The sequence below is a fragment of the Marmota marmota genome, unplaced genomic scaffold, assembly GCF_001458135.2.
Source record: "Marmota marmota marmota unplaced genomic scaffold, marMar, whole genome shotgun sequence".
NCBI classification, from domain to species: domain Eukaryota; kingdom Metazoa; phylum Chordata; class Mammalia; order Rodentia; family Sciuridae; genus Marmota; species Marmota marmota.
This window is the reverse complement of record NW_026000037.1, coordinates 21,841,385-21,861,811: the sequence shown is the minus strand read 5'-3', so window position 1 is coordinate 21,861,811 and position 20,427 is coordinate 21,841,385. Positions and strand designations below refer to the sequence as shown.

Here is a 20,427-nt window from a genome sequence, read left to right as displayed (position 1 = left end):
GAGAATCTTGTCATCTGTGAACAGAGATGATTTTGCTTCTCCTTTAGACTAGAGTCTAAATACCTTTCCCTTCCCTTTCAGGTTTTTAAAATTATTTATTTATTTATTAATGTTTTTATTCCCTTTCGTGCTGGGGATTGAACTTGTACACGATGCTAGCCATGTGCTCTATCACTGAACCCCTGGAAGCCATTTTTAGAGGCCCACTGTATTTCCCCAGAGGACTCACTCCACAGAGCAGGCTCCTGTAGAGCTGGGCTGTGGGGTAGGGGTTGGTTGATTGGGGCTCATTTGGCTTAGGATGTGTGTCTCCTTAGTGCATCTCTGTCCATGAAGACATTTCTCTCTTATTGAAGTATGGCATTTTAAAAACCACACGGCTAACAAATAAACAAGCCTCTATGCATATGATTATGTGCATATGTAAAGGTACTGCTCTGATATACAGTCCCATAGAATGAATATACAGTTTCCCTCTGCCCCCATTTTCTGCTTCTCTAACACACAGGAATGTTGACATTGAAGGTATATCATATTTGTGTGTTTTTTCCTTTTTTTGGTTTCTCCACGGTATTGCAGCAGAAGCACACACAGGAATATGGAAAAATCTTCAAGTCTCACTTTGGTCCTCAGTTTGTAGTATCTATTGCAGACCGCGACATGGTGGCTCAGGTGCTCCGGGCGGAGGGGGCCGCGCCCCAAAGAGCCAACATGGAGTCCTGGCAGGAGTACCGAGACTTACGAGGGAGAGCCACCGGGCTCATCTCAGCGTGAGTATGCAGGCCAGGCTGTGCCAAGCGTTGGAGGGAACTCAGGAAGGAATGCACAAGACACTGGTTTCCTAAAAGCCAGCTATTAAAAAAGTACAGAAGTTTCAGTGGAATAGTGTCAAATAGCCACTTTGCCTGATCTCCTAACACCAGGAGCTGCAGAGCTCTGTGGGGCTCTCCTTCCTCTTCTGTGAAGAGGTCTGCTGGCTGGGATAAGGTGAAGGCCACACTGACTGAATGATGGGCCAATGCTCTTCTCAAACTTCTCAGCTTAGGTGTCTACTCAGTGACAGCCAGGGAGCTGAAGGACAGGGGAAGGAGGGTTGTTGACTTTTTATCACTGTAACAAAAGACCTGAGATAATCAACTTTAAAAAAAAGGAAACATTTAATTTGGCTCATACTTTTGGAGGTTTCAGTCCATGGTCAGATGGCTCATTGCTTTTGGGCCTGTGTTGAAGCAGCACATTATGGGGGGGAGCAAGTGATGGAGGAAGAGTCTCATCTCCTAGCAGCTGGGGAGTGCAAGAGACAGAGGCAAGGGAAGGGTTCCCATAGCCCCTGAAAGGACACATCCTTACACGACCTAACTTCCTCCCCTGGGTCCTACCTCCTAAAGTCACCGTCATCTCCCAGTAGTGCCACGGACTGGGGACCAAGCCTTTATTTAACTTGGGCCTCTGGGGACACTTACCCAAACTGTAGAAGAGGGTAAGACCCAAAAGCAAATCCCCTAGTGGGGGCTAAGAATCTCCAGCACCATGGTGATTTTCGTGTCTCATAGCTGACTGTGATAATTAATTCTGAACAAGGTTCATTAACATGTTGGTACCTTTGAAGAAATAATTGGCACAGTTCCAAGCAGGGAGGAGGCCAGAATGTCCATGTAATCCGTGGCCCAAATTCCTGTGGGCTAGAGATTCAATTTCTCTCTCTCTCTCTCTCTCTCTATATATATATATATATACACATATATAATCTGTGTGCGTGTGTGTGTGTGTGTATTGCATATTGCTGGTGACTTTACCACAGGTGGGAAGGGGAGAGGGAGCCTGGCCCAGGAGACTGGCTGGCTTAGCTGGGGTCACCCAAAACAGATCCCAAGGCAAGGGTTTAATTGCAATGGTTCATTTGGGAGTGGGGAAGCCAGGAAGGAATGGGAGGGAAACACTGAGTGTGGATGGATGGGGAGGGGTTGCTTTTGTGGGCCACCGGACAAAGCTCAGCCTCACTGGAACCCTCTGAGGGACAGTGTGCAGCGGTCCTCAGACCTGCTGCAAACTGTTCACTGAGCATCCTGCCTTCATAGTGAGAGGTGTTCCAGGGCTGGGAGCTGGGCATCCTCTAAAGTGCAGCCAGGAGCCCCCAACCCCCCTGGGAAAGAGCTGCAGTCACCCTTTTTGGTTTTCTTTTTAGATTTATTTTATTGTTTTCTTGGTACAGGGGGTGGAACCCAGGGAGGCTTTGCCACTGAGCTACATTCCTAGCCCTTTTAATTTTTCAATTTTAAGACAGGGTCTCATTGAGTTGCTGAAGTTGGCTTTAAACTTGTGATCCTCCTGTCCTAGCCTTCCAAGTAGCTAGGATTACAGGTGTGCACTACTGTGCCTGGCTCCCTTTTTCTTTTTAAATATCAATAGTAAACCATGATATCCTCAGATTAGTTTGAGGATACCTGTATGATACCAAAATCTGCAGTATTTGCACAAAACCAACACAATCCTTCTGTATGCTTTAAATAATCTCTAATCATAATTTTTAAAAAATATTTTTGATCTTCAGTTAGTTGAATCCATGGATGAGGAACCCACAGCTATTAAGGGTCAAAATGAGAAGTGTACATACGAACTTAATATGTATCTATACATATATACTTTGTGTGTATATATGTATGTATAAGCTTTTTGTATGTATATATATATACATATATATATATTTCTCTTTTGCTAATCAGTTTCATATCTTTATAATATTATATTATTATGAGAAATATTATTATGTTACAATATTATCATAATAGGTTTTTCAAAGGAAATCATATTACATGATTCCCAGTGGTAATTTTTTCTTAATCTTTGTTTCAAGGAGCTGGGTACTGTGGTGCATGCCTATAATCCCACTGGCTCGGGAGGCTGAGGCAGGAGAATCATAAGTTCAAAGCCAGTCTCAGCAATTTAGTGAGGCCCTAAGAAACTTTGTGAGACCCTGTCTCAAAAAAACAAAAAACAGGAAAAGAAAAAAATGAGCTGGGAATTAAGTGCCCCTGGATTCAATCCCTGGTGCAAAAAAAATTAAAGTTTGCTTCAAGGGCAGCAACTTAAGCTCTAACAGGAGTTAAGTTATTCCTCCTCTCTTCCCAGCAGCTCTTGCTGATTTCGTTTTGATCTGTAGCTCTTGTTTATCTAATTTTGACTGGAAGCTCTCATTGATTCTCATTTGATTGGCAGCTCTTATTGATTCTTTATGGATGGGAAGTTTTTCATAGGTTTTTGAATTCCTTTCCAGAATGTCAATGTAAGTAAGATTATCTGAAATTCATGTTGTTTTTCTAGGGAAGGTGAACAGTGGCTCAAGATGAGAAGTGTATTAAGACAAAGAATTCTGAAACCAACAGATGTGGCCATTTTCTCTGGAGAAGTCAACCAAGTTATTGCTGATTTGATTAAAAAAATCTACGTCCTCAGGAGCCATGCAGAAGATGGGGAAACGGTGACTAATGTCAATGACCTTTTCTTCAAATATTCAATGGAAGGTGAGGTGGAGTCAGAAGATGGGAAAATTGCCAAAAAAGTAGTTTTCTTTCCTTGAGCATTTCCTGTGCCCCGGGCGGTGTAAGCCCAATGCATACACACATGTCATCCCCACAGTGCTAGTGATACCACCGGTTATGGGGGACAAGTTCTGCTTCTTCACATTCCTTAATGTTAGAGAAGCACGTGGAGGCAGGCATATAAAGCAGGGTTTATTTATAAAGGGGTAACATAGACTTCTCCTGGGAGGGAGAAGGGTCCATAGCTGGTATCCTGGTATCCCAAGAAATGAGAGCATTCTGCCTCTTTTATACATCCTAGATTTTCTTTGTTCTCCTGCTCTCTTCCCCCTTATCTCTCTCCTTTCTGATTAGGCTCAGGAGATGCTCAGGTAGGATGGCCAAAAGATGAGAAGCAGATGGGCTGGAGGGGCCAAGGTGGAGTGATCTGGGAAGGAAGGGGGCCTAGGGTGCATTAACTAACAACTTTTATAACTCCATATAAGGAGGGACAGTCCCTGGGACAGGTTACCTTAGCAGCAGGTTAGAGCAGGGGCCAGTTATCTTGATAAGGGTGGAGGAAGGGCTCTGAAGGCATTAACATTTCAATCTCCAACTTCTGAGACCCAAATTGGCCTTCTTTCTCTGGATCACCTATTTATACGAACTGCCTGTCTTTAATTCTGGCTTCACTAGCATGAACCAGGTGTGTCCCTGCTGTTGGACAAAAGAGAAAACTGAGACCTCCTAAAGAACTTACCCAAGGTTATACCCCAATTCCTTTTCTTAGAGACTAAAATCAGTTTCAAATCCAGGTCATTTTAGTTCAAGAATCCATGTTCCTAGTCACTACACATTTTTTTAAAGCATAATTAAAAATAAAGGAACCCACAGTTATGAACGGATAGACTGTATATATGTGTATGTATATTTGGTCTATCACAAAGTCATTTCATCTTGTCGGATAATTCAGATATCATAACCAAAAGGTAGTCATCAAATATTCTCCTGCTTCCTTATTGTGACGAAGGCCCTCAGTTTCTCATGTGTCCATCAAGATCTGTTATGTACCTACAATGGAATACACATGAATATTCTTTTTACTTTTAAAACATAAATGATAGTATACAAAACACACACACACACATACACAGACACATGTATGTATTTTAAATCCTCTCTTTCTCCTAGCATATTTTAAGCACAACTCATTTTCCTTACATCTTGATTATTTCTTCTTTGGGGGAAGGCAGGGCAGGAATACCAGGGATCAAACTCAGGGCACTCGACCACTGAGCCACATCCCAACCCTATTTTTTTTTGGTGCTGGGAATTGAACCCAGGGCCTTGTGCATGCGAGGCAAGCACTCTACCAACTGAGCCATGTCCTCGAGTATACAAAACATATTGCTTTTTTCTTAAAAATATGTCTGGAAGACACTTCTATCAGGTTTCTCATTTTTTTTGTTTTTGTGGTACTGGATCTTTTTAAAAATAATGTTTCCATTACTTTTAATTTTTAATTCTTCTTTTTAACTTTAAAAAAGATTTTTATATTGCCTATCTCTTTGTTTTTCCATTTTAATTGGCTCTTGTTAGTTATATACAACATTAGGATTCATTTTGACACAGTTATAAAAGCATGGAATATAATTTGCTCTAATCCAGTCCCCAGGACTTCCCCTTTCCAATCCTTCCTCCCTCCCTCTGTTCCCTTCTCTCTACTGATCTTCCTGCTATTTACTTATAGTTTTTTAAAAATAATCAGAGTCTTGTGGATATACATGATGATGAGATTAAGTCACATGAATTCCATTGTTCTTTCCTTATCCCATCCCCTCCCCTTCCTGTCCAATCCCCTTCCTCCATTCCACTGATCTTTCTTCTATTTTTTTTTAAATCATACCCCCTTATTTTGGATTATCGTCTGCCTATCAGAGAAAACATTTGACCTTTGACTTTTTGGGACTGGTTAATTTCACTAACCACGATAACCTTCAGTCCCATACATTTACAGGAAAATCTTTATGGCTGAGTAATATCTACTGTGTATATGTACCACATTTTCTTTATCCATTCATCTATTGAAGGCCACCTAGATAGGTTCCATGGCTTGGCTACTGTGAATTGTGCTGCTATAAACATTGATGTGGCTACTGTAGTATGCTGATTTTAAATCTTTTGGATATATATGGAGAAGTGGGATAGCTGGGTCAAATAGTGGTTCCATTCCTAGTTTTTTCGGGAATCTCCCTTTAGCTTCCCAGAATTGCACCAATTTGTGGTCCCACCAGCAATATATGAATGTACCTTTAACTTTGAAATTCTGATAGGAATGTTTTCTAAAAATAGCAATGACATCAACAGAGAACTGTAATATAAACACAGTGAACCATCCTACCCTCCACGGATCCATGAGGTCACTTCCTCTGTTCCTTTAGCTCTCTGGGTCTGGGATCCCCAGGAGGAGACAGTTTTCAATTATCCCCATTGAGCCCCTTGATGGAAAGCTGATTCATAGTCTCCAAATGAGGCAGGAAGGGGCCCTGGTTGGGTTTTGCTTCCTCCCTCCTCAGAACTAGGACAAACTAGAGAGGCGGGTGTGAAGGGGCTGAGCAGCATCAGGCTTGGAGAGCTCACTCTCCTCACAAGGTTTGTTATCTCAGACCTGAGTTCCAGTCCTCTGCAACCTTAGCCACGCTACTTAAACTCTAGGATTCTTCTTGTCTAGTCCTTCTGATGGGCTTCCCCTCTACCCACCCGCTACCACTGGGAATTGAACCCAGGGGTGCTTTATTACTGGGCTACATCCCTATTCTTTTTTTTTATTTTGAGACAGGCTCTTGCTACATTGCTCAAGTTGCGGATCTCCTGATCCTGGGTCACTGGGATAGACAAGTGTGCACCCCCATGCCTGGCTCTGGTGGGTTTCCTAATATGTATTTAAGGGATGTAAAGGGAGCTATTTAAATGAAGCAGAGTTAACCATGCACAGCATCCTGTAGTTCAGGATGGAGATTGGATGATAAAAGTGACTCGTGAAAGGCTCCCAGAGTAGATATTACTCAGCCATAAAGATTTTCCTGTGTGTGTGTGTGTGTGTGTGTGGTGCTGAGGACTGAACCCATGACCTTGGGTACACAAGCTATGCACTATCCCGTTCTGCCACATCAGCAGCCAGCCCCCTTAGACCACTTTTTAAAAAAAATTTTTTTATATTTATTTTTTAGGTGTAGATGGACACAACACAATGCCTTTATTTTTATGTGGTGCTGAGGATCAAACCCCAGTCCCACCCATTAGAGGCGAGTGCTCTACCGTTGAGCCACAATCCCAGCCCCCACTTAGACCACTTTTGAAAGTTATCTTTAATGCCACATATTACGTATTGATATGGTATTGATAATGGTAAATGATGGAGGAGAAGAGAACTTTTAAACTGTCTTCCCCACCCAGGTGTGGCCACCATCCTTTACGAGAGTCGCTTAGGATGCCTGGAGAACCACATCCCCCAGACAACAGTGGAGTACATTGAAGCCCTGGAGCTCATGTTCAGCATGTTCAAAACCTCCATGTACGCAGGTGCCATCCCCAGATGGCTCCGCCCCTTCATCCCCAAACCCTGGCGAGAATTCTGCAGGTCCTGGGATGGACTCTTCAAATTCAGTAAGAGAAGGCTGGAGGAAGGGCACCTATGGCATCTATAGGGTGATGGGACTGCAGCTGTGTATCTAGTGTTTCCAGGCAGGGGGGTGATTATGGCTGAGGATGATCCGATGGACCTCCACGGGTTATTTGCATTCATAACTTTTTCATATTTGTTTTTCAAATAAGCAAGAAAAGCATGTGGGGTGTGACTACTAGTTACATGGCCTAATTTTCATTTTATAATTCTTTCTATTTGAGCAAATGTGCTAGCAGTGACACATGCACATAAAATTCCCTCCGGAAGATAATATCTTTAGTCCAGTAAATCTGTCAGTACTCAAACTGTTGAGGGAATTGGAGGCCGATAGACTTTTATTTGAACATTCTCCATTGCAGCTTTTTTGAAAGGGATAGATTCATTTGTTTTGTTACCTAGTGAAAACGAGCTAGGAAGATGAATATTTATTTATTCTCAAAGTGACACTATAAAGAAGATTTGCTTTCTTATGTAACTCAGAAAATTTGGGGCCAGGCGTGGTGGCACCCACCTGTAATCCCAGTGGCTCAAAGCCAGCCTCAGCAATGGTGAGGCGCTAAACAACTCAGTGAGATCCTGTCTCTAAATAAAATACAAAATAGGGCTGGGGATATGGCTCAGTGGTTGAGTGCTCCTGGGTTCTAACCCTAGTATAAATAAATAAATAAATTTAAAAATGGGGGAGATGATATTGAGGCTTGACCGCGGGGTGCCTAACCACTGAGCTACATCCCAAGTTCTTTATCTTTTTATTTTGAGACAGGGTCTCTCTAAGTTGCTTAGGGCCTTGCAAAATTGCTGAGGGGCCTCAAACTTGAGATCCTTCTGCCTCAGCCTTCTGAGTCTCTGGACTACAAGTATGTGCCACCAAGCCTGGCATCGAAATTTTTTTTTACCAAAAAGGTGTTTCCAAAAAGAAAAAAGTGATTTCCAAAATGCCTTTCCAAATGTTTTAGAACAATGCTAATATCAAAAGATGTGTCCCGTGGAGTCTTTTTGAAGGTCAGCCTTCATTTAAATATACAGGTTCTGTTGTAGATTATATTTTGTTGTCTTTTTGTAGTAACATCTCAGATAATAATCATGGCCTTTGCCCTGCTCAATTCATTTTTCTTTTTCTGGAACCAGAGTGGGAAAAAAAGAATCTGCATTCTTGTTTCTCTATATTATAATAATATAATAATAACTCCTTGGTTATTGGATTAGAACATTTCCAGATAGATACTACTTTCAGGAAGGAATAAATGTTTAGATTGGCTTTAGTTTTTTCATTCATACACAAATGAGTGTTTGAATGAGACCCCAAGGCTGACAAGAGATCAGGCTGGGTTTCCTTAGCCTCTGTCACCAGCTATGCAAACTTCACTGGGTTAGTTACATCATGGGGAGGACCAAGAGAGACTTGAGACAGAAGTGGTTATTCTCAACCCAAACTGCTTTTCAAAGAAATACCATTTTCCAACAGGCCAAATTCATGTCGACAACAAGTTGAGGGACATACAGTGCCAATTGGACCGAGGGGAGAGGGTGAGCGGGGGACTTCTCACATACCTCTTCCTTAGCCGGACACTGACGCTGGAGGAGATCTACGCCAACATGACCGAGATGCTGCTGGCTGGCGTTGACACAGTAAGTACCTGTGCTTGTTTTCTCAATGAATGAAGCGCGGCACTGCCTTCCCCATGCTCTGGTGGAGTGTTTCTTTGTAGGGCGGATACTTTTTTATTTTTATTTACCAGTTTTTTAAAATTCTTAAAAAAGCTTTTATTCTAATTAGTTATACATGATAGCAGAATGCATTACAATATAGAGCATGATTTTTCATATCTCTGGTTGTATACAAAGTATATTCACACCATTCATGTCTTCATACGTGTACTTAGGGCAGTGATGTCCATGTCATCCCACCATCTTCCCTACCCCCTTGTCCCCTCCCTTCCCCTCCCCACCCTCTGCCCTATCTAGAGTTCATCTAATCCTCCCATGCTCCCCCTCCCTACCCACTATGAATCAGCCTCCTTATATCAGAGAAAACCTTTAGCATTTGGTTTTTGGGGATTGGCTAACTTCACTTAACATTGTATTCCCTAACTCCATCTGTTTACCGGCAAATGCCATGATTTTATTCTCTTTTATTGCAGAGTAATATTCCATTGTGTATATATACCACATTTTCTTTATCCATTCATCTACTGAAGGGCTTCTAGGTTGGTTCCACAGTTTAGCTATTTGGAATTGTGCTGCTGTAAATATTGGTGTGGCTGTGCCCCTGTAGAATGCTGTTTTTAAGTTCTTTGGGTATAGACTGAGGAGAGGGATAGCTGGGTCAAAAGATGGTTCCATTCCTAATAGGGCAGATACTTTAAGTGCACTGTACATGTTTGTATAGTTGGCCTTCCATATCTGCAGGTTCCATACCTGTAGATTCAGCCAACTCTGGCTTGAAGATATTCAGGAAAAAAAAATTACGTGTGCATGAACATTATTATATCACTTCATAGGTAATACATTATGACAACTATTTGCATTGACATTTCATTAGGTGTTATGAATCTCCTAGAGATGATTGAAAGTATGGGGGAGGGGTATGTAAATTATATGTAAATCATATGCAAATGTCATGCTATTGTTTTATGATTTGAGCATATGCAGACTCTGATATCCAGGGAGGGTCCTGGAACCAATCCCTACATATACTGAGGCCACCTGTTCTAGCAGAAAATAGCCAGGAGAAAACTTTCTTTCTGTAAAATGTAAAACAAAACTACACAGTCAATTCTGTGAAAAACATAACCACAATTCCATTATCACACATGTAAAATCACAGTAAGTGTTCCAGTTTAAAAATCATTCCCCATTTGCCAACATTTTGTTCACTATTTCATAATATCAGCCATGAAGAGGGCACAGACATTAACACCTTGTTATTTACCCTTTGAAATTTGTCAAGCTATGGAATTCATTTTATAAAGCCTGGTTAACTTTAAAACCACAACCTGTTGGGCTGGGGTTGTGGCTCAGTGGTAGAGCGCTTGCCTTCCACACATGGGATCCTGGGTTTGATCTTCAGCACCACATAAATAACTAAAATAAAGGTACTGTGCTCATCTACAACTAAAAATTAAAACAAATAAACAAATAAAAAGAAAAAAACAAAACTCACAACCTGTTATATAGAGAGTGTAAAGAAAGAAAACTTAAAACAGTTCGACTTGTAAATATGTGTGCATGTGCATGTATGTGTGTAAACATATCAATTTGAAGCTAGAGAATTGAATCGAGACCAAGAAGGGTTCATTATCAGAATGAAACAGCACTGCCAATGGACTTCAAGGCGATCCCATTAGCAAGACACTGTGGCATCATCCCCTCCCCATCTGTGTGCATATATATGTCTGTATGTGACCATGTGGCCATGCAGAAGTGTGGTGGGTACTCACTGGGTTGTTAACAGGGGGTTTCCTGGCTGAGGTCCAGGGACTGGGGAGTCATATTCCTTCCTAAAACATGTAATATGACATATTTGCTTGTGTTTGAAAAATGGTATACACGTGGGTGTAGGTACAGTGCAGTTTTATTTATTTTGTGGTTCTGGGGATCCAACCCATGGCCTAATGAATGCCAGCTGATCCCAGGGCCTCAGAGCCAAGGGCTCTGCTGCTGAGCTAAACCCCTAGCCCCAGAACAGGTTCAAATTTTGCTAAAAGGAAGTAGTGAAGCAGGGAAACAAACAAACAAACAAAACAACAGGCTTGTACTTCTAGTACGTGGTGGAAGACAGTCAATTGAATGAAATTCTGGCAGCAAAGTGGAGAAGTGCTGGGCTGGAGAGGGTGCTTCTGTTGGTGTGTCTGGAAAGTAAAAAGCAGTTGAGCTTGTCACATCATGCTTTTCCTTCATGCAAGTGCTTCCTGACCTTGATTAAGGCACAGAGCTCCATTTTAAAAGGAGGAAAAAGAACCCCCCAAACCAGGGTTGGCTTTTTTTTGGTACTGGGAATTTAATCCAGGGGTGTTTTACCAGAGAGACACATCCCCAGCCCTTTTTATTTTTTTATTTTGAGACAGGGTCTCATTGAGTTTCTTAAGGCCTTGCTAAGTTGCTGAGGCTGGCCTGAAACTTGTAATCTTCTTGCCTCAGCCTCCCAAGTTGCTGGGATTATAGACATGCACCACTGCACCTGGCTAACCTATATCACTTTTATGATAATGTCACATAAACATGTAGAAACAAAGTATTAACTTCTTCCAGAAATTCTGCAAGGATAAAACAAAAAGAGTAAGATTTAAATGGAAACTAACTGATGCAATCAGTGATTATCCTGATTATGTAAAAGTGATGAATGGTGTGAATTTGCTCACACCAAGACACCACTTTCATCTGGAAGGAATGAAAGAACCGCCTAGTCTAGGAGTCAATTTGTACACACTTGTACCTCTTGCCCCCTGGTGGTAATTTAGAGTATCGTAACGAGTGGGGTTGAGATGGGACCCGGTCCTTTTCTGTGTCCTGGAATGAAAGCCAGGAAACATTCTTACAATTTCAAACTCATTTTTTTTTTTTTTAAGGAATCAACTTCAGTGCAGTGTGATTTGTCCATAATAAACTGCATCTATTTAAACTGTATAATTTGATACAGATTGTTTGCAGCAAGCATTTATGAAACCACTAGCATATTTTTCTAAAGTTTATGTCAGTGGAATTATACAATACATATTACCCTGCATCTGGCTTCCTTCACTCAGAGAAGTGACTTTGAGATTCATCCATGTGGTAGTATTTAACAGTAATTTACTCTTTTTTTAAAAAAAATCATTGAATATTGTACCATTGCATGCCATGTTTCATTTTCCCCTAAGGACATGAGTCTAATATAATTTTTCTGTTCTCTTAATAGAAAGCATCTAAATAATTTTTTTCTCATTTATAAGGAAGAGCTTGAACATTGTATTGTATGTTATAAATTATGGGAGAGCCTGCTCTCTATAAGCATGTACTAAATTTCTATAGGGATCTCATTTAAATGAGATTTTAGTGAATCAAATCCATGTGATAAATGTTTATAGAGATCTCATTTAAATGAAATCCGAGTTAGTAGAATACATTAGGGTAGCAATCGAATAATATACTGTGACCAAGAAGTGTTCAATATCAGAATGAAACAGAACACTACCAATTGACTTGGAGGAGAAATGATATTCATGTGGTATAATTAAATTAGATTGAAAGAAAAAGAATTTAGACTGTGGAATTTCCTTACAAGCAAGTGAAATACAGTCACATAGATAGTGGTATTAAGTTTAGTGGAACTCTTGGGACTTAGTATAATAAAATAGAATTATTCTAAATAACTGGAAATGTAATCAGACCAAGAAGTGGTATTAAAAAATGATATCGCAGAGCTGGGTGTGTAACTCAGTGGTGGAGTGCTTGCCTGGTTGATGAGAGGCCCTGGGTTCAATCCCCAGTACCACATTAAAAAACCAAACCGAACCAAACTAAAAAACCACTACACAAATGAGAGACTCTATGGCTAGTTGCTGATTTTTGTTGATAAATTGATAGGAACAATGACTGACTGGTGTCCTTCTAGAACTCCCCAATCTCTAGATTAGGGCAGCTGGAGCAGGCCAGGCTCAGCCATCATGGGCCTGTGGGATGCCAGAATATCATGGTTCTCAGGTCTTTTAAAAGTGGACAGGTTTAGGCCCCTTTTTAAACAACAACAACAACAAAAAAAAACAGGTAACCTTTGCAAATGTCCTGTGAAATTCAGGCAGAACTTCTAGCCTTGACTGTCATTCCTTAGGTCCCCCAGGGTTCCCTAGAGAGGAGGCACATTGCTCTGAAATAATTCAAAAAGTGCTGAAATAATTTCCCCCATGACTCTTCATTGGAAGGGTCCTTGAGTTGGGCATGGGGCGGGGGTACACGTCTGTAATCCCAGCAGCTCAGGAGGTTGAGGCAGGAGGATCGAGAGTTCAAAGCCAGCCTCAGCAACCTAGTGAGGCACTAAGCAACTCAGTGAGACCCTGTTTCTCAAAAAAGGCCGGGAATGTTGCTCAGTGGTTAAGTGTCCCTATGTTCAATCACCTGTAGCGCCCCCCCCACCAAAAAAAAAAAAAAAAAAAAAAGCACTCGGGTCATAGAGTTGATGTTCCAAAAATAGTTGTTTGATTTTTCTGGTCTGAAATAAGGAGAAGAATCTTTTGTCTGGGTAATAACTCAAATGCAAAGATAGGATGGTTTAGATATGGTTTTGCTCCTACCCTTATTCCCAGGGGACGTCACATCTGACTCTGACTGCTGTGTAAACCTTTGGTTTTACTCATGACATGCCTGTGCCTGCCGGTTTCTCTTATTAGACATCGTTCACGTTATCCTGGGCAGTGTATCTCCTGGCAAGGCACCCAGAAGTGCAGCAGACCGTGTATCGGGAGATAGTCAAGAATTTGGGGGAAAGGCATGTTCCAACTGCAGCAGATGTCCCCAAAGTCCCGCTGGTCAGAGCTCTCCTGAAGGAAACCCTGAGGTACAAGTCAGGGGTAAAAGTTAACAAATTATCTCCTTTATTATCTCTGATTCTTTTTTTTAAAGTTTTATTTTATTTTTAATTGGCAAATAATAGTTGCATATATTTATGGGGTGTAATGTGATGTTTCAACACAAGCATACATCGGAATGATGAATTCAAGGTAATTAGCATTTCTATCATTGATCACTTCTGAGTGGTGAGACCCTTTACCATCCTCCCTTTCAGCTGTTTTGAAACATGCAATACATATTGTTAAGTGTAGTCATCATGCTGCAGAGAAGAACACCAGAACTTCTTTCTCTTATTCAGCTGAAACTTTGTACCTGATGACCTTTCCCTGTTCATTCTTCTCTCGATTCTTTGTCTCAGCAAAATCCTCAGTCTACATCCACCAGCTAAACTGGGTAGGAAAGGGATGTTTGTTACTATCTATCTTTCCTCCTGTCTGGATTAGGAGAAGAGTTACTCTGTCTTTCGAATATCCATTGTCCTTCCTAAAGATTTTTGAAGCAGTCACTGAATACTATTCCTCCTTTATACAGTAGGTCCATCCAGAGTTTCCAAGTGGCTCCTGGATCAATGGTTTTGACTGTGTTCCTCTGAAGAGAAAGTGGAACAAGATTGCTTTGTCAGGAAAAGACACTGGATTGTTAGGCTAATTACCAGACCTGTTCACAGTATCCTGTGGTTCTCATGTGAACATCCTGGTCTGAGTTGGAGAAGCCACTTAGTGAGGCTCATTTGCTCCTGGACAGGGCTTCAGTGACAGTGGAAAAGTTGGGTTGTCTTAGGTGGAAGGGGGGTGGTTTTGGGGGGAGATGGACATTTATGATCAGTGAAATTCCCCCCCCCTCTGCAGTCCCCCTAACCAGCATCTTCTGTGGAGGAACTGCCATGACAAAGAACAAAGATTATTTTCTATAGTAAACGTGAAAATAATTCTTTCAAACCTTATTTGATACCAATACTTTAATTTACACTGAATCCTTAATTTAAGCATGCTGACTGATCTTGAAAAAAAGAAAAAGAAAATGGACTGGGGGGTGTATATCAGTGGAAAAATGTGTGTTTAGAAAGTGTACGGCCCTAAGTTTAATCCCCAGAACCTTAAAAAAAATGAATTTAATTTTTTAAAAGAATTCTTTGTTCAGGACAATTTGAGAACTGAAGTACTATTTCTTAAATGATTCTTAGGATCCTAAATCCTATGAACTATTCTTTGATAAAGTGGTCCCATGTACACATAAAATTTCAGAAACTTGTAACTTTTTCCCCCCTTGAGAACATAAGACCATGTTCAAAGCTTTGCTTTGTGTTTTGCAAACTTTTTTGACCTTGTAACCCTTTTCATATTCCCCAGAATACTTGCTGTTGAATCCTTCTTAGAAGATTTAGTTGAAACTGTACACTGTCACTTCTTAGATTTTTTTTTTTCTTTTGGTACTGGGGATAGAACCCCGGAGTGCTTTATTCCTGAGCTATATCCTCAGCCCTTTTTAAATTTTTTTTTTTTTAAATTTTTGTTAATTTTGAGGCAGGGTCTTGCTAAATTGCCGAGGACTTGAATTTGGGATTCTCAGCCTCCCGATTTGCTGGGATTACCGGTGGGCATCACTGCACCCAGCTGTTTTTTAGAATGTTTAATGGACGTGGCAATATATTCAGATGCCTAAATGTTTAATGAAGTAGTTTAAGAGTCACTGTTCCATTCCTGTTCCCATTGGTTCCATTCCAGGCTGTTTCCAGTGCTACCAGGGAATGGCCGTGTCACCCAAGAAGACCTGGTTATTGGCGGATATCTGATTCCCAAAGGCGTGAGTTTGGTGGCCATGACAGGGGTGTAGGGGCAGGGCTGGGCACTGGTGGTTGCATTGGAAATCTGCTTCGACATTCAGGGAGTCTTTGTCCCTTTCTTATACCGTGCTTATGAAGATGGTGCTTTAGCAGTGAGATGACTTATGTGGTCTGACTGCTCTGGAAACATACTCCTCAAAAGCAAAACAAGAGGATTCTGTAGCGCACAGGGCCACTCCCTCTAGCCCCAGGCTCTGCCCCATAAAAGCAGGAGCTCTGCTCTGCCAGTTTCCCAAAGATTGGAACTCGCTCTCTCAGAGGCTGTATTGACATGGGAGTGGGCCAGGAAGTGTGAGGGGAAGGAAGAGTGTGGTCCATCTGGGTCTGTGTGGACCTTCTGTGGCTCCCCCAGGCCAGGGGCCTCTCTGAAGGGACAGTCTGGCTAGGGCTGTGCTGGCCTCTGCTCTGCCTTCAAGTGATCCTCTTCTTTCTTTTTTTTAGACCCAGCTGGCCCTCTGCCACTATGCCACCTCCTACGAGGATGAGAACTTCCCTCGGGCCAAGGAGTTCAGGCCCGAGCGCTGGCTACGAAAAGGAAGCCTGGACAGAGTCGACAATTTTGGGTCCATCCCCTTTGGCTATGGGGTGCGCAGTTGCATTGGGCGGAGAATCGCAGAGCTGGAGATTCACCTGGTCATGATCCAGGTGAGGCAGGCAAGGCAAACTCTGGCCTTGGGCGTGACCTCTCTTATTGGGCTCAACTGGGTCGGAACTTTCAGGTAAAGAAAGAGGACTCAGTTTTGAAAACTTAAAAATCAAGCAAGGGGTTTGCATAAAATCCCTCATGTACTGTAAAACACCATCCTGGGCAGGGACTATCTCAACCCCACAGGCCCTGCCACATTTCTTTCCTCCTTGGGATTCTGTTTGGTGGAAGGTGAAGATGCTGAATCCTGAAGCCTAGGTGGTATGTGTATGTTAATGGGGTGTGGGGAGTTCTTGGAGCCCTGAGCTCAATAGTCCTGCTGTCACATGGGGTGTTCTCAAGACAGACCAATGGTTCCTGGCAAATGAGTGGTCTTCAAACCTCATCACATGGGGAGCAATGTGCAAGGTCAGAGTGAAAGGTCAGAGGTTAGACGTTTAGACAAGGCCACGTTGGTGCTCGTACACTGTGGAGCTGCCCAAAGACACACCATTCTGCTCATTTCTTTTAATGATGACCAAAGAATGAATGTCCTCATTGAAACCCTGACCCTGATCCCTGTTTGACTCCATCCTGGATCTGAAGCCTACCCCGAGGACCTATCAATGGGCCTTTAGTCTTTGCCTGGGAGATAAGGCTGGAGAGAGAGGCAGGGCAGAGTGGGGACAGCCTAGTCACAAGTTGGAGGTTATATTGTCAACAGCTCATCTGCCACCTGCATTGTCTGAATGAGTTGATCGAGGCCCCCATCCCTACTAGGAATCTGTATTAGAGCAAGTTGTCTTTTGTTGCCTAAGCCCAAGGATGGCCTTGCCAACTGGCTGGGCAGGTTATTGCTTTCGGACAATTGATACTTTGGAGTTCTTTAAAACCCATCATTTAGGCACTTTCCAGTTTTTACCCTAGGAGGCAGGGTTGGTTCTACTTTTGAATGGCAGACAGGAGCAATAAAATCAAAGGAACATGTCAGGAATGTTTAAATTCAGCCATCAACACCCAGAGTCTGTTGGACCATCTGCCGCCTGCCGACATCTCTCCTTGCTGCTGTGTCTGCGTCGTATCTGATGCAGCTGCAGGTTGTGATCCAGCAGGAAACCCGAAATCTCACTTGGTCTATTCTCTTTGATCCTTCCATACCTCCTTTATGTAGACCTAAAATGGAAAGAATGGGGCTAGGATTTTGAAATGAAGAATAAAACCTGAATCATGAGAGCGTTCTGTGTGCACCTCTTCGTTACTGTGGCTCAATGGACAGGCAAAGCTGTTGTACGAGATCTAATGCTATCTCCAAATGACCAGCATGTCACTGGCCTCCACGTTGAACAGGCACCGTCTCATTGCCTCACCTCCCTGAAACCTCTTGCCACAATAGGAGGAGTAAAAGCATTCGAAGAGCATCCAGAATCTTCTGCTGCCCCCATGTATTGTGTGTGGGTGGTGTTTGGGATGGAACCCAGGGCCTCATACATACCAGGCAAGTGCTCTTGAGACATACCCTAGCCCTGTCCCAATGTTGAATCCTTCTTTCTCTTTCTCTTTCTCTTTTTAGTTGCTTCAGCATTTTGAGATCAAAACATCTTCTTGGACTAAAGCTGTTCATGCAAAAACCCACGGGCTTCTGACCCCGGCGGAGCCCATCCACGTACGTTTTGTTAACAGAAAGTAAGCCTGGGTTTGGAACCCGGGCTGGTGGAGCGGAGCTGGCTTGTCAGCATGTACTGGGTGTGTGTGTATCCCTGGCCACAGCAGTGGAGGAGGGGCTCTAGAGGCTGCCTTGGGATCAACTGGCCTTCCGGGCTCTCGAAGACTTGGAAATCATGCTAAGGAATGCAGTGAGAGGGCTATTTTACTTTTGCCTGCCAGAAGTTGCCTTTTCTTTGGGGAAACAGCTGTTTAAAAAGCAGTGGCACTGAATTCCCATGTGCCACACTGTCCTCTACTCCGTTTTTAGTGCCTGGATATATTCTGTACATTTGTGTAAAGAAATGGTTTAGACAAATTCAGTTCTTGAACATATATGTTCTCTAATACTGACATCAGGGCTTTGGTAGAAGGCAATTTCAACTAATTTTTTTTTTTCTAATTTGAAGAGGGAACACTAAGAATGCCTCTTGTAATGCTATGATCATGGGATAAAAACACCAGAAGCAATGTTTTATCCTAAGCATCAGATTTCGATCCCAAAAGAAGGGTTCTCAAATTAAAAGGATGGTACTCTTATTCTCCTCTCAAAACCAGAGCTTGCCTTTCTAGTCATCGCTCCTAAAGAAGATGAATATTCATTTTTATTTTAAAGACATATAAAAAAGCCCTTGGTGAAATCAAGAACAGTCAGATTTTTTCCTTCAACCAAATCAAACCCTAGCAGATGTAGAAGAACTGAAACTATGACAATGTAAAATTGTGTTGCCTGATATATGATGCAGCTTTCTGTTACTATAACAAATACCTGAGATAAATCAACTTAAACAGAGGAAAGGTTGATTTTGGCTTACCATGATGGAGGTTTCAGTCTATCATTAGGTGAATCTTCTGCTTTTAGACTTTTAGTAGGGAGGACAGCACATCATGGCAGGAGTGTGTGGCCCAGCCAACCATTCACTTCATGGCTGGGACATGAAGATGAAGAGACTTATATCCCACAATCCCCTTTGAGGGCAATCTCCCAGTGACCCAAAGACCTTCCATCAGGCCCTACCTCTTAAAGATCACACCGGCTCCAGAGAGCACCAAGCTAGGGACCAAGCCTTTGACACATGGCCTTTTGGGGACATTCCAGCAGGCCAGATCCCAACTACAGCACCTAAGTTGAGAGAAATAAGTCAGTCATCATATGAACCAGTGTAACATTAGAATATTTTTTATTTCAAGGAGAAAAAAGTCTATAATAGCATTTTTATATTTGTGTGTCATTTTATTTTATTTTTTTTGTGTGTGTGTCATTTTAAATATTCAAACTGGAAATGAGATCCAGCTGTTGGTGCTTATTTGAGGCTCTAATGGGAAGCCTTGGCTCTCAGGAATATTCGTTGTGCTAAGTTTTGTTGCTTTTTATGCTGTTTCCTGGTTGCTAATGGGAAAAAAAAAACAAAACATATGATTTTATAATGTTCTGTTCTTGCTGTCATGCCTGAAACATCTTATTCTCAATTCCATGCTGTTTCTTTTTACATAATCCTTATAAAAAATTTACCTAATATATACCATGCATCTTTTCCCTATTCTACAAAATAACCCTTCAAAAAATGGAAATAATATCCTTTTCACATGCTATTTTTATAAAGTATATGATAACGTTGAAATCTCTGTGTGATGATAGACTAGCTTAAACATGAATGCTATAAAAATAGGTAAGAGTTAAATATGAAATCGTGTCCTATAATCAGCCAAGTGTTGAATTACTTTGAGGTAGCAGCATATATATAAACTTTTAAAAATGAGATGAAATTATATTCTGTTTGAGACTGAAATTTAAAAGATATTGAGAATTTACTAAGCAACCTCTTATTGGCTGTGCACACCGTGCAACTCTCTAGGGAATGGTGGTCCTGCCTGAAGTTAAGAGAGTGAATAGTGAAGTGCAGGACAGAGGGTGACCTCACCCCCCCACCCCCCGCCCAACATCAAAGTACAAAAAGAGACACAGCAGATATTAGGAGCCTCTGATGTCGGGGTGCCTCATGAAGAAATTGGAATTGAATGGGAAATATCTCTAAATCTACTGTCAGTTTATGTGCATAGAGGGTAGAGAGGGACATGCCAAAACTATAAGGAATGCAATCAACAAAATCCAGACTACAGTTTCTGATTTACGAAGGTTCGACTTACGATTCTTTGCCTTTACCATGATGTGAAAGTAATGGGCCTTCGCTAGAAACTGGACTTCTGGTTTTGAGTCTGGATCTTTTTCTGGCCTAGTGGTAAGTGGTGAGATCCTTTTTTTTTTTTTTTGGTGCTGGGCAGCAACAACAGCCACGGCTCTGTCAACCATAAGACACCCAAGTTTTTCAACAAATAAGTGTTAAAAAAAAAAAAAAGGAAGGGGGAACTGTTATAGAAAAAGAGAAATTTATGAGATTTATCAACTAAGAGCAATACTGGTGTTAACTTGAATCAGATTCAAGTAAACAACTTGTAAAGAGATTTTTAAAGATAATTACAAGAAAAGAGCCAAACAAATCCATGGAGA

The 20,427-nt window shown here is 41.7% G+C and overlaps 1 protein-coding gene across 1 annotated transcript; it reads left to right on the top strand.

Annotated features, from left to right (window-relative positions):
• The first annotated feature begins 571 nt into the window (after positions 1-571).
• LOC107136674 (cytochrome P450 27C1) lies at positions 572-20,226 on the top strand. Its single transcript, XM_015478958.2, has 8 exons — positions 572-770; positions 3,322-3,521; positions 6,975-7,184; positions 8,669-8,832; positions 13,569-13,735; positions 15,474-15,552; positions 16,034-16,237; positions 17,788-20,226. The coding sequence occupies exons 1-8, from the start codon at positions 661-663 to the stop codon at positions 17,902-17,904; spliced, it is 1,251 nt and encodes a 416-aa protein (XP_015334444.2). The 5' UTR covers positions 572-660; the 3' UTR covers positions 17,905-20,226.
• The last annotated feature ends 201 nt before the right edge of the window (positions 20,227-20,427 follow it).

Excerpts from the sequence above, each read along its gene's own strand:
- LOC107136674 (XM_015478958.2), top strand. The coding sequence starts at position 661 with ATGGTGGCTCAGGTGCTCCGGGCGGAGGGGGCCGCGCCCCAAAGAGCC. Across the intron at positions 8,833-13,568 it reads TGCTGGCTGGCGTTGACACA|ACATCGTTCACGTTATCCTG; the intron begins GTAAGTACCTGT and ends TTCTCTTATTAG. Across the intron at positions 15,553-16,033 it reads GATATCTGATTCCCAAAGGC|ACCCAGCTGGCCCTCTGCCA; the intron begins GTGAGTTTGGTG and ends TCTTTTTTTTAG.